The sequence below is a fragment of the Phaethon lepturus genome, unplaced genomic scaffold (genome assembly GCF_000687285.1).
Source record: "Phaethon lepturus isolate BGI_N335 unplaced genomic scaffold, ASM68728v1 scaffold5383, whole genome shotgun sequence".
Classification (NCBI taxonomy): Eukaryota; Metazoa; Chordata; class Aves; order Phaethontiformes; family Phaethontidae; genus Phaethon; species Phaethon lepturus.
The window spans coordinates 3,448-17,417 of NW_010529617.1; the positions used below are offsets into that span (position 1 = coordinate 3,448).

The following is a 13,970-nucleotide window of genomic DNA, read 5'->3' on the forward strand; positions in this document are numbered from 1 at the left end:
CTACAAACATCTACTCATAAGTAGTTTGATGTTAAATTATTGTTATTTTGACAATCTTTGTTTTAAACTGCAATGGCAAACTATGAGTGGCTTTTTTATCAACCTGTTTTAGAAAGATGCTGAACAAAAATACTGTTGAAAGTAATGGAACCTCCTCCTGTTGAGCTTTTCTTTGCAAGAATTTTCACTAGCAAAATTTCACATTTGTAATGTCTATGCCAGCTCCAAATTGATGAGCAGGTCCTACTAAATCCTTCTGTATTTGAGTATTTTAGCAGTTTACAAAAAATCATGTATCAACTGCTAAATTTCAACAACTTTTGTTTTTCCAAGATTCAGAAACTGTGTACTATCCTGGACTTAATTGCACTAGGTCAAAAATAGGCATGTGTCTGAACCTTTTCACAGTTGTGAGCTTCTTGTATCAAGTCCTATATACATCTCTTTAGTTGGATCTAGAGACTTATGGGCATGGAGCTGGTTTACATGCATGCTTGACAACCAGGACAATTTCCAAATACTAGACCATTGCTCATGGTTGTAGGCTGAATATCGAAGAATAATTAATTAGGAATAAATATTTCTTTAAAAGTGTTTAAAAATAGGGAAAATGGTATAGAAAAATGTACCAAAGATTGCATTGATTATTTGATATTGTTAATTTCTTAGGCATGCCTGTGAAAAATAACATAGCAGCTTTACGCCAGTCTCCAGGACAGAACGGCACCAGCTTCCATGGTTGCATCCGTAATCTATATATCAACAGCGAACTCCAGGACTTCAGGAATGTGCCACTGCAAGTCGGAATTCTGCCAGGCTGTGAGCCTTGTCATAAGAAAGTTTGTGTGCATGGAACATGCCATGCTACCAGCCAGTCAGGCTTTTCCTGTGAGTGCGAAGGAGGATGGACTGGACCCCTCTGTGATCAACAAACCAATGACCCATGTCTTGGAAATAAGTATGTCCTTCCTCAAGACAGTAGTATAATATGCATATGTCTCCTGTTATGTATATACTTTTTCATAAAAGTACACAGTTTTTTTCAGCAAGAAACAAAATATCCTGGGCATGTAAAAGTGAAAACAGTGTGCAGGTTACAGTATATTCTTTCCATAAGCTTAATGAGGAAAAGTCCTCAGTTTAGGGGAGCAGAAACACACATCTCACTGAAGTTCTGCCTAAAGCCTGGCAAATGCTCTTACTACTTCTGTAATGAGTTACACTGATGTAAGTGTTGATATGAAACTTGGTATAAAAATCATTTAGAAGTTGTAAATAGGGAAAAAAACCACTATTTGCTTATTTATAATTCTATAGAATGAGGAAGTACAATTATTATTATTATTATTATTATTATTATTATTATCTAATGGGTTTCAAAAACTTGATAAAATAGAAATATCTAATATTTTTATATTTTCACAATACCCCAGTTTTTAGTAGGGAAATAGATTTCTGTCTTTATGGTAAACTTCTGTTTAAGTCCATGTGTGCTACTTCTTTTTGCTGATTTGACTAAAACATTTTAGGTTGGACGTTTTATGCAGGTTTATAGAGAGGGTCATATATATATGTGGGGAGAGAGAGAGAAGGATATGTATATATGTGTATATAAGAGTGTTGATATCTATGCATATTCATCTTTTAAATTTACGGTAGAGACAGATTACTTTTTTTGGCTCTTGATCTCCCAGCACAAAAAGATCAGAAACTTCAGCAGCTCAAAGTTCTTCAGGATTTATTGATCATAGGCAACAAGATGTCATTCTGTTGGCCCTTACCACTGTCCTTACTACGGTTTCACAGTATCACAGAATCATTAATGTTAGAAAGGACCTTTGATATCATCAAGTCCAACCGTTAACCCCCTAAACCATGTCCCGAAGTGCCATGTCCACACGTTTTTTGAACACTTCCAGAGATGGTGACTCCACCACCTCCCTGGGCAGCCTGTTCCAATGCTTGACCACTCTCAGTAAAGACATTTTTCCTAATATCTAGTCTAAAACACCCCTGGCGCAACTTGAGGCCATTTCCTCTTGTCCTATCGCTGGTTACTTGGAAGAAGAGACCAGCGCCCTCGTCGCCACAACCCCCTTTCTCTAAGAGTGACAAGGTCTCCCCTCAGCCTCCCTTTCTCCAAGCTAAACAATCTCAGTTCCCTCAGCTGCTCCTCGTGAGACTTGTTTTCCAGACCCCTCACCAGCTTCATTGACCTTCTCTGGACACGCTCCAGCACCTCAACGTCCTTCTTGTAGTGAGGGGCCCAAAACTGAACACAGGATTCAAGGTGCGGCCTCACCAGTGCCGAGTACAGGGGCACAATCACTTCCCTCGTCCTGCTGGCCACACTGTTGCTGATACAGGCCAGGACGCTGTTGGCCTTCTTGGCCACCTGGGCACAGTGCCGGCTCATGTTCAGCCGCCTGTCAACCAGCACCCCCAGGCCCCTTTCCGCCAGGCTGCTCTCCAGCCACTCCGCCCCAAGCCTGTAGCGTTGCATGGGGTTGTTGTGGCCAAAGTGCAGGACCCGGCACTTGGCCTTATTAAACCTCATACAGTTGACCTCTGCCCATCGATCCAGCCTGTCCAGATCCCTCTGCAGAGCCCTCCTACCCTCCAGCAGATCAACACTCCCACCCAACTTGGTGTCATCTGCAAACTTACTGAGGGAGCACTCGATCCCCTCATCCACGTCATCGATAAAGATATTGAACAAGACCAGCCCCAGAACCGAGCCCTGGGGAACACCACTTGTGACCGGCCGCCAGCTGGATTTAACACCATTCACCACAACTCTCTGGGCTCGGCCGTCCAGCCAGCGAGCTTTGTTTTGTTTTGTTTTGCTTTGTTGGCAAACTTCTTTTTCTTTTTTTTTTTTTTCTGGTAAAGTAAGCCTGCTTGGATCTTTTGGTTGCTGCTTTTTCAGTGCTCTGGCCTATATAACTTTTGACTTTTGAGGACCAGTAACCTGAGTTTGCTCAGAGATTCTAAAAAGATGATTTTCAACTCCCATATGAAATGATGTTTAAGTGATCTTTTCACATAATGTGTGTGGAGAGTGTGACCCTTTAAAGTTTTACACGCCAGTTAGCATGCTTTACAATGCAGTTAGCATTGTTTACACAGGTTATGGACTGTTTCAGTACTATTACGTTTTGAACACTTCTCAAAGCCACAGCAGTGAATTTTTAAAGCATATCATTATAGCACTTCATTATTTATGAGTCTTTTTCTTACTCTGTCCTCTTTCACAGTAACGTAGGAGATAAAGAAAAGAAGTCACAGCAGGTTAAATAATACAAGTGTGATGTCTGTCACATCCACTTTATACTTCAGGAATCAAAAATAACATGGAACTGTAACCATTAAGTTCTATAATAAGATAACCCAAAGAATTTCTTTGAACTGTCCTTGAAAAATTAGATTCTGTATAGGTTCTTATAACTATACACATCAGCACCCAAACTGAGTGCTTTGTGAGGTAAATTACAAAACTTGACAAGTATCAGATACAGGCAGTATCAAGGGTAGAGTTAAGTGAGCACAACATTAGTATTTCGTTAGCTCTTGAAAGTATTGGTTTTGTTTCAGCTTTTAGGAGAGAGGGCCAAACCAAAATTGTTTATTTGGAGTGAAGGAGGGTTTTCTTCTTTAGTTCCTGGGGAATTTGATTCTGTATTTCTTGATTTGTCTCTCAATCCTGTCTATTGAATAGGTGCATTTTGTCCACCTACTAGAGTATAACATTCCACTTTATCTGAGAAACAGACTTGTCACTGTGATCTCTGTTTCGAAAATGTAGGGGATCTTTTAGAGATCCCTGCACACCATGAAAAGACTTAAGGCTTTGATTTATTTTACCTAAATCTAAGTGCTTGACTTAGAAACATAGTGACCAAAGTTTGCTCTATAGTTAGTAAAGGAATAATAAACACATTTCTAAAGAGTAAACTAGACCTCAGGTGGTCTATTCACCCTCTGGATAAGCTTGTTTCTCTCCATGACTGTGTGGGGAGCTTATGGCAATTATACATCTAACTTGAGTGCCTGACATAGGTACCTAAAATTAGATAAGATGAAACTGTGCCTGAGAGTTTACACTTAGCTTGATGTTCCTTTCAGTACAGTCTGAAGATGAAATTTAGGGCTCCAAAGAACAGGTGGAAGCAAAAGTATGAGAATTGGCGTTAGCTAAGATTTAATCATCTTCTAAGTCAAGCAGAACTTTACCAAAGACCCTGACACAGATTGCTTTGATATCTAAAACAGCCTGTATAGAATATGACATGGTGTCACCTGAGTAACTTCACAGATCAGATGTCCTAAAAGTGGTTGTTTTTTAAATGGTGAACAGATCAAATGCTAAACACAATAAAAACGAAACAAAAGCTGTTTGCTTTGTGATACTGTCAAAGCCTTCAATTTTGAGTTGCTTGATCTAACAGTCTTGGAATATCAGACTTCAACCACAGGCACAATTTGGAATTTTTTAGGGAACATAGTTGCTTCAGAAGTACAGACTCTTGCATAATATGGAAGCTGGAGGTACTTAAGCTATTAGTTAAGTTTTATATTTGTAGTTTTTAATCCCAAACTGGATATGCGAACGGAGGTTATGTGTTGTGCCTTCTGTTTGAATATCCGGCGATGAGACTGACTCCCGTACCTTTTCCTCTGAGTTACATCACGTTAAAGCACTTGCACAGAATTAAGGGTACAGATGGAGAATTGTAATGTACATTTCATTGATGAGTGGACCTTGTTGACGTTTATAAACTGAAACAGTTTTAAATAGTTAATGCAAGTTTGTCAGAGTTAGTTCTGCATTCTTTTCCATTTTACCAAATTTCTTACTGTATTGAAGGAGTAGAGTACAAAGCAAAAAGTTTCCAGAAATACAGACTATGTTATCCACCCAATGAAAAAAGGGAAGTGATTTTATTCCAAGTCATTGGTGATGTTTTCAGAAGATGAATTCCCCTAATCTTCAGCTTACACCTAGGAACAGGTGATTAAACATCCTCCTTTCGGGAAACACCACCTCCCTCTCAAGAGAAGTAAGACCAGCTCTGTGTTCCCATACTGTACATCAGAACTTAGCAGGTGCAGCTTAACTCACAGCCTTTTTTGTTTTAACGACAAGATTTGAGCCTGCCACAAAGATCAGCTGAGAGAGCAGCTACTTGGGTGAGACTTGATAATGTGCAGCCTCATCTAGTGTGAGTTTCTCCATGAGTATTAGATGAGTGCTGTTGGCTTTCAGTGAAGTGAAGACCTGCCTCATACATTATATGACCACGGCACTGGCAGTTGGCAATGCAGAGTAACGTATTTGACGGGGGAGCATGTGTTCAGCTTTGAAACTGCCATTGCTGGGTCAGAAAAGTTTCAGTTAGGAAGTGCCTGACCTGTCTTTGTGCTGGGAGCCCCATACTTCATGAGTGACAATATGGGTTTTTTTAAATGATACAAGAACCAGAATTTCAGGTGAGTATCCTTTTTCTCTACTTAATTCTAGTGGATTACATTTGGCCTTGATTTTGCTGTGTTCTTCTCAAAAGCATGCTGAAAATTTAGGTAGACTTAGAAAAGTTAGAAACGTTGTTTTCAATAACTGTGGCCTGTAAAAGTCTTCCATAACACATCTACAGTGGCTGTTTTCTGGTGAGACAGAGTTCTGTACTGCAGCTTGTGTTGTGAAAACCTGCATACCAATTATAACCCACTTCACTGCATCTCACTGAAAAAGTCCATTAGAAACAAAACCAATTTCTTCTGAGTACAGTCCAAAGTATTTGTAGTTAATGTTGCTTAGCCTGAACTTTGATGAATAATTTATTTTTATTCTCTTGGGCTTGTTTCCCCTGTAGATGTGTGCATGGTACCTGCTTGCCGATCAATGCGTTTTCATACAGTTGTAAATGCCTGCAGGGACATGGGGGAGTCCTCTGTGATGAAGAGGAAATGCTGTTTAACCCCTGCCAATCCATCAAGTGTAAACATGGCAAATGCAGGCTTTCAGGACTTGGGAAACCATATTGCGAATGCAGCAGCGGATACACAGGGGACAGCTGTGATAAAGGTAAAAAAAATTGAAAATCATGGTGGTGTTTTGGTCTTAGAAAAGAGGTTTTTTTTATTAAAACATGAACAGCCAAAAACATTACCAGCTTTTTTTTCCCCACAATACACACACATTTGTTGCTTTTTTTTTACCATAAGAATTTATCTCGGTGAGAGAAAAATCAAACTTCTCCCATGAATTTGTTTACATTTTGAGGAATTTTTTCATCAAACGTTTTGCTGTGAAAACATTTCTTTTTTTGCCTTTATTCAGAAACACTTTTTTACTATATTTAACTATTACCTTTTACCTGCTGTATCTTTCTGTATTTATTGTTTCTCTGCCTTCTGCAACTGAGAAGCCAAATCCAATGATTCTGCTCCTAGTTTTATCACAAACTCTACTTTTGACCTCTCAGCTTCAACTGATTTATCACAGCGAATTATGCAGGTGAGATGGATGAAAACAGGATGACTTTTCCCCCTACCTTTTTCTTTTTCCTCTGTCTATCAAAGCTCTCCCTCTCCTTCCCCTACCCCAGATGGCATTTATTTTGTATTGTACATAGATGTGACTAGAATAGAAGAATATGGTTGTAGAACTTTTAACAGATGTCTCATTTTTAGCTGGTTTTATACCTCAGTAATTTATGAAGTTAGTGGAATGTAACTTGTATTAAATAACGGTTTGCATAGTATTAAACTCCAGGTCTAATAAATTAAATTGCATGCTCTCTGAAACATTTCCCCATGGTAAATAGAACCAGCTGAAAGCAATGTAGGAACAGAAGATGTGTATTTTTATAAAAGAGGAAAAGATTTAAACTTCCAATTTTCTTGTCCTTGTAATGGCTTTATATTTATGGTTTACATATACGTAATATAAACTTTGCTGAAAATAGGAGGTATAGGAAATAAAACTCAGCATTAATCAAATCATGTTTGGTAGAACCACTACTTTCCAATATACGGTCCGAGTCAAACTTTAAAGTATCAATCCCAACGGCAATTAGAAACACAGCACCTTCCTTAGCAATGTCAACCGTTCTTTGACCCGTGTCTCAAAAGTGTCTTATTTTAAATGTTGTTTTCTACAGAAATCTCATGTCGAGGGGAACGAATCCGAGATTACTACCAAAAGCAGCAAGGGTATGCCGCGTGCCAGACGACCAAGAAGGTATCGAGACTAGAATGTAAAGGAGGATGTTCAACCGGGCAGTGCTGTGGACCACTGAGGAGCAAGAGACGGAAATACTCTTTTGAATGCACTGACGGGTCGTCATTTGTGGACGAGGTTGAAAAAGTGGTGAAGTGTGGCTGTACAAATTGTCCTTCCTAAGTGTCCCTGTCACACTTGTCTTTTGAAAATGTTGTATACTTATTGACCGTGTCGGACTAATTAATGCTTCATAGTGGAAATATTTGAAATATATTGTAAAATACAGAACAGACTTATTTTTATTATGAGAATAAAGACTTTTTCTTCATTTGACAAAAGATTCAAGTGCTTGAACTGAGACTTCTCATAGCCAAGAGGAGCTTTGAAGAAAAAAAAAAAAAAAAAAAGACCTGGTAACATTTCAACAGAGATGGGAAACTTTAACTGCTTTTAACATGGATCCTTCTTTATAACATGCTGAAGATACACTGACACTATACACACGTGACTTTCAACCTAACAGCTCAGAGATGAAATACTGACCAGAACATGAGGCTTGTTTTTTCACTTTCGTATCAGTATATTTTATTGTCTTGACAGACCATACCAATCACTTACCAATGGATGAGGAAGCATTATGAGTGAAAAGAATCAGATTATACAGAAATAACAACTGTATGAAACACATTTTATCCTTTGGAATTATTAAGCATCTTGAGAAGATGGGGTCCCATTTAATGGATGGGAAATGGGAGATATGAGAATATACTATAATCCTGAAATCTCCTGATGATGTATACTTTTATGTCAGCATGTTAGCAAAAGAAGCATAAAAAAGTGTTTATCTGCCCTTTTCCAGTATTAATTTTTTGTAATATAAATGTTTTGGGGATGATAAAAATAGATTATTGATGGATAAATTAGTAATAATATGGATTTCTGTTTCTATGAGTTCTAAACAACTCTATACAGTATTCGGTTTCATTGAGAAATATTTATTGTATCAAAGTACATTGTACTTAACCCTTTTAGGCCATCCCTTTTACTGTTTTTCAATGCTTTAATATATATTAATTTATATTTGTCCCAGTATTTTTGTAATTTTTTTATTTTTTTTAAAAGGACTTAAAAATCAGGATTTTTTGCAATAGAACTAACGTAGCATGTCGTCTTGGGGTAAATGTTTTCAGTCTGGTTTTTCCTCCCCTTCCTCTTCCCTTTTTCTTTTCCTTAGAATCTGACCACTTGGTGTCACTGAATCTGAAAGTGATGACAATCTGCAGTTTTCACATACAGCAGATATTCAGGACACCTTCCAAGAACCTGTAATGTATGACAGAAAAAGTCTTTACACTAGGTGGCAATTTTAGAGAAGTTAATTTTCCCTATATACAGTACTTACAGAAAATAAGATGGCGTGTAGAAAATGACATTAGAGGGTAGATCTTTATAAATTAATATTCCCATGGAGCTCTTTACCTTTTTTATAAAAAAGAAAAAAAAGGCTGTGCTATCAAGAACTGTGACTTTCCCTAAATAATAAAACTACTTTACTGCCCTAATGTTCCCCATGTTAACATGTTGCTGCTAAATTATAATGTAGAATTGGTAATCAATAGTGGGTTGTGTTCTTCCAGTAAAACCCAGGGTACCCTGTAAAAATGCAGATGTTTTTCAATTTTATTTTATTTTTTTTTTTTTTACAAAAAAAGTTAGATGTACATGTGTAATGCAGTGTGCTTTGTTTTGGTTATTTGGACTGATATCAGTAATGCTACTGATGTTTGTAAATTAAACAGATATTTACTTCATTAACAGTTTTTATTTGTATTCTTCTGAGATGTTTAAATTGTCTAACAGCCTTTAATTAAACATCTGTAGTTTGCAAAGAATATTTGCTAGAAAAACCAGAATAAAACCCAACCCTAGATCTAGTGTATTCATTGCTGAAAATCTGAAGAAGGAATTAACTTGGGATTATTACACCTACAGGCAGTGACATCTGAAAATGTCAGTTCATTACGAACACGGCTCAACTCATACCAAAATTAACAAAAGACTTATAAATGAAGTACACTGCATGAAAAGGCAAATTGAGTCTATCCTAATAATTTAATGGTTATACAAATGGCAATTTGACAGCTGTTTTAGCAAGTAATTTGATTCTTCAGAGGGATTCATTTTCACTAGTCTTGGACTAAATATTTTAAATTTAAGCAATTGGATGGGATGATACTTAAGCAGGTTTCGCTTATGTAGTATTATTTTTACAGATACTTCTGTATTTATTTTACTTAGTCTACTTTAGAAGTTGTCTAAATATCCAATGAAACAGCCTTTGGCATGAGGCCTTTGCAGTTTCTGTGACTTCTAAATAATCTGCAGTAAAAAGGGGTAGCTTTGAAGAAAAAGAAGCCATTTTTGCATAAGAGTACTTACATAGTATTCTTGGAGAAACGGTATTATTTTTCTGTGTACGATCAAAATCCCTGTACCAAGTATCTGGAGTTGGGCTGCCTTCTGTCCTCATACTGACAGAGAAAGAGGATCTTTGCACTGGTATTCAAGCAGTGCTAGCGGCTACTGGTGATCCTGAGGCCATCACGACAGGGACTTTTTGTGGTCTCTAAGCAAACAAAAACTTAAGAATTAAAAGATAAAATAAAATTAAAAAAACAGCAAACAACTTTGGCACCTACTCCTCCGGAGGAATAGAAGGCACCTATATCAAACAGTGACTTGGCTCACCTTAGAAACCTGGGCAGCCCCGTATTCTCACCACTGACAGTCCTTAAGCGTCAACAAGGCGTGCGACTGTGCGTGACAAGGGGCAACTTTCTCAGTGAGATGTGTCACCCTGACACCTTTCTCATGCCTAAATCAAGTTTCTTGTTACATTGCTATCATAGACTGCCTTGTATGCCCCAAAAGGGAGAAGGGGAACTGCGGGAACTGTAGCTATAGGCATAGCTAACACAGTGGAGAATTTAGTTCAGTGCAGAACACTCCGGACACATAGGTTTTCATTCAAAAACATAACTTAAGTTACGCAACTTTTAACACAGTGCTCAGGGATTAGGTTTCTCCCCTAAGGGTCTGCTGCCTGCTATAGGAATCTCTCTCGTACAGTCTGCTTTTAATGTATTGAATAAAATGCATAAACAGCATTGGGTCTGAAGGATACTACTCAGTACAATGACCAAGTTCCACACTTCGAGTTAACACTGCATAGAATTCAAATTCTTTTTTCATTAGCAACCAGGAAAACTGAAACTTGCAGATTCCAATATTTTCTGCCAGCATTCTTAAAAGCTATAAAAGAGAAAGCACATGAATACTGGCTCACGCACAGCTCCTAGTGTCATCTCACAGACGATAAAAATGTAAAAGAGCATGGAAAAAAGACCATTCTTCTTGAATGAAACAGTAACAAAAGTCATTGCTTTTTTTGTTAACATTGAAACTCAATTCAGAACAGGAACCATCACACATGGAACCAGATTCTGCAGCCTGTATTAAATTTTCTGGGGAAGATGGATATTTGAGTGATAGAAATACTGCTTTAATCAAACCAATGGTGGGTTTTGAATAAGGTTTGAGAGATACAGTTTATTTTCTAAGCTCTATTGTAAATAACAATTGTGTCTTGTGTTCAGAATACTTTTTATTGCCATATGGGGATACCATGAGGCTTAGTATTACAAGACTCATTGTAATATGATGATGCTCTGTGTAGGTGCCAATATGATATTCATACGATGTTTTGAAGGCATTTGCCTGGAAAGACCAGAAAGCAGAGGTTTTGTAGACGACAGCAAATCTGGCAGACCTGATGATCCACAGGGTACTTGCAGGGGTAGTAGCAAGGCAATAGAGAAAGTGGATGTCGTCACCATGTTAGTTTTGATGAGATGAATGACGATTAAGAGATGAGGGGGAGAGTGGTACATTTTGGAAAGGAGCTTGCTGGTAAAAAGAAAATGCCCAGAAATTCTGGAAAAGTGTCAAGAATGTTCAAGGCTGTTTGCATTGAAGCTCTGTATTTTGGGAGCTTTATCTGTTACTGCTTGAAACTTAGGTATTTAAAAGAAACCTCTTTACAGCTGAAAAATGCACCCTTGATCTTTCTATCTTGAGTTAACCCTAATGTTTGAGGAAAAGTTTATCTTTTCGAAGCAATTCAAAATCCCATCTTTTGGTTCCTTTTCTTCTCCTTCAGGAGCGAGCACTACGCTCGCGGCAGCTCATTAGGCATGCAAGTGTCTGTGCTTCAGCTATCCCACCTTACAGCAGAGAGCCTGGCACATAATTTCAGTTCCCATAAAGTGCAATTCCCCAGCTGAGCCATTCAGGATTCTTGGCTTTTAGAAGAAATATTTATACACTGAGCTGGTATCTCCAATCTATTTAAGATTCCTGGAGTGGTAATCAGAAAATCGTTGGTAGTTGTGACTATGTAGGGGCTGTCAGGAGTAAAGTAAAACTGAAGTGTTTGCCTGCATGCCTGGAGAGCCTGGCTCATCCTGGAGAGCCTACTGTTTTCCTGCATTCTTTATGTATTGTGTTCCTGGGAGAGCGAGATGTCGTCGTGCTCATCCTTTCAGAAACATCCGAGAGCAGAGGGATTTTGTGTCCTTTTGCAAATAAATTGCCTAGGCTGGAAATCGTAGGCTCTTTTGGCCCTCAGCCAGGTTAAACCGTGTGTGTATACCTTAACATCAACCATCATCTTGGACACCAACAGCTCCTGATGTTAAAAAAGTGAATAAATCTTGCTCTCAGTTTAATGAAACGCAGATGGGAAAAGCAAACCAAACAGAGAGTTAACAGCTCTATTCACTAGTCTCCTGGGCTCCATGTGATTAAATCAGAGTTGGAGGGTACGTTCCTGCTGCTGCTGTTCTGGCCAGTGTCCGTAGGGGTGATGGCCAGCAAAGGAGAAGTATTCTGTCAGTGCTGCATGTCATTTGTCAAGCTGAGAAAAAACAGTCATCTCACTGAACAGCAAGACTTCTGGCTATCCACAGTCCCGGCAAATATGCTCCAGCTCTACAGCATGACACCCTTGCTGCAGGAATTTTGCTCAGCCATGGGAACAGACTTTAAAACTGCCTCCCAGATCCACAGCTTAATTTCAAAATGTCGATCTTAGTAATGCTTTCTGGTCTTTACAATTCCATCCTTCTATTTTATTCCAGTTCAGAGGTAAACTCCTTTAGTTCTACACATTGAGCCCCAGTACTCTCAATAGCTGCCCTATACTACCTACAGGAGATTAAGACTTGCGTTTTGTTCCTTTTTTAGGTATTCGTTAACATTTGTAGAGGAATCAGAAGACCTGCCTTAAAGGAGGAGGGAGAGACAGGTTACTCATCCAGCTACAGAGATCAGACATTTTCATGTCCTTCGTAATTCGGAAAATGTTATATTACCTCCTGTGGAACCGTCTGACATACATACATTGATATAAACTTACATATTTTATGGATGTATAGACTCAGAACAGGGGAATTGTTATCTGGTTTTGTCTGTTAGAACCCTTTTTTTTTTTTTTTAATTCCTTTTAGGATACTTTCCATATCACAAGAGACAAGTAAAGATAGAATTAATGTGCCTGGGTTCCTTACTCTGTCATTAAAGTTCTTTAAAAAGATCCAGTAGCCTTTTTCCAGGACATTTTTCTTCTTTCTCATAGTTTTTCACATTCTGAGCTTCAGTCTGTTGTTTCTGTGTGATGGCCCATTTGTCCATTTTGGTTAATTTCCAGGACAGATTTAATCCTTCTAAAGAGAGGGGGAAAGGATACCTTTTTTTTCCTGCAGCTGTGCCTAAAATCTCTCACAGCACATCTTTAGAAGTATGTTTTCTTTCAAAGTCCTCTGAGAATAGGTTAACTTGAGCTGTTTTTACTGCAAACTTGTTTTTTTGCTTCTGATTAGCTTTATTTATTTAATCACATTTCTGTGTTTCTGCTATGGTAACAGCAATAAGAGCAGTACCAGCTGACCTGTGCTTTAGAAGTTGCTTGCTGTTTTGAAACAGCAAGTTTAAAGAGTTTGAAGTTTGCTTGTTCTCCTTTTTTTTTTTCTTTTTGTTTTTTTGATTGGATCTCCTTCCTTATCAGTTCACCCATTTTTGTGCATTTTTATGATTATTCTCTAGGGGAAAGGTAAGGACATGAGTCAATGTCAACAGGAAATAAAACTGACCCCAGAAGACGCATAGATCTACCAAAAAAAAAAAAAAAAAAAAAAAAAATTATTTCAACCAAAAAAAAAAAAGAAAAAAAAAAAATTGTTTCTAAACTCTCAGAAAAATCAGAAGTAATTATTCATTAGTTGTTGCCTTCAATTTTGCTGAACAAACTTTTACATGATTGATTAGTGAACAAAACGCCCAGTACACCCCTAGAAATAATGAATGCAGCGTGTCCGGGGTAGAGAAGGAAGAAAGAGGGGCCTGACTGTTAGCTAGTTCTAGCGCACCTTTTGTGGGGAGGAAGGTTTGGGCATGTTTCCGTGTCTGAACACCCACAGCGAGACCACGTGGCACTGCATAGACTCCACCGCAGAAAAAGGTTCACTGTTACCCTAAATTAAAAGAAAGAAAGAAATAAACTCTAACGAAGCGGCTTAAAAACGAGAAACAAAAGGTTCGTTAGCTCCCACTTGATCAAAACAGCGCGCATCCAAACCACGGACCAGCCTTCGGCATTCGCGCTGTCCCTCCGACTCCAGGCTCCCCA

At 38.3% G+C, this 13,970-nt stretch overlaps 1 protein-coding gene across 1 annotated transcript; it reads left to right on the plus strand.

The window, feature by feature from the left end:
- Positions 1 to 667: 667 nt before the first annotated feature.
- LOC104618404 (slit homolog 2 protein-like) lies at positions 668 to 9,036 on the plus strand. The gene is made up of 3 exons (XM_010283983.1): positions 668 to 958; positions 5,874 to 6,085; positions 7,164 to 9,036. Exons 1-3 carry the CDS (start codon positions 672 to 674, stop codon positions 7,403 to 7,405), a joined length of 741 nt encoding a protein of 246 aa, XP_010282285.1. The 5' UTR covers positions 668 to 671; the 3' UTR covers positions 7,406 to 9,036.
- The last annotated feature ends 4,934 nt before the right edge of the window (positions 9,037 to 13,970 follow it).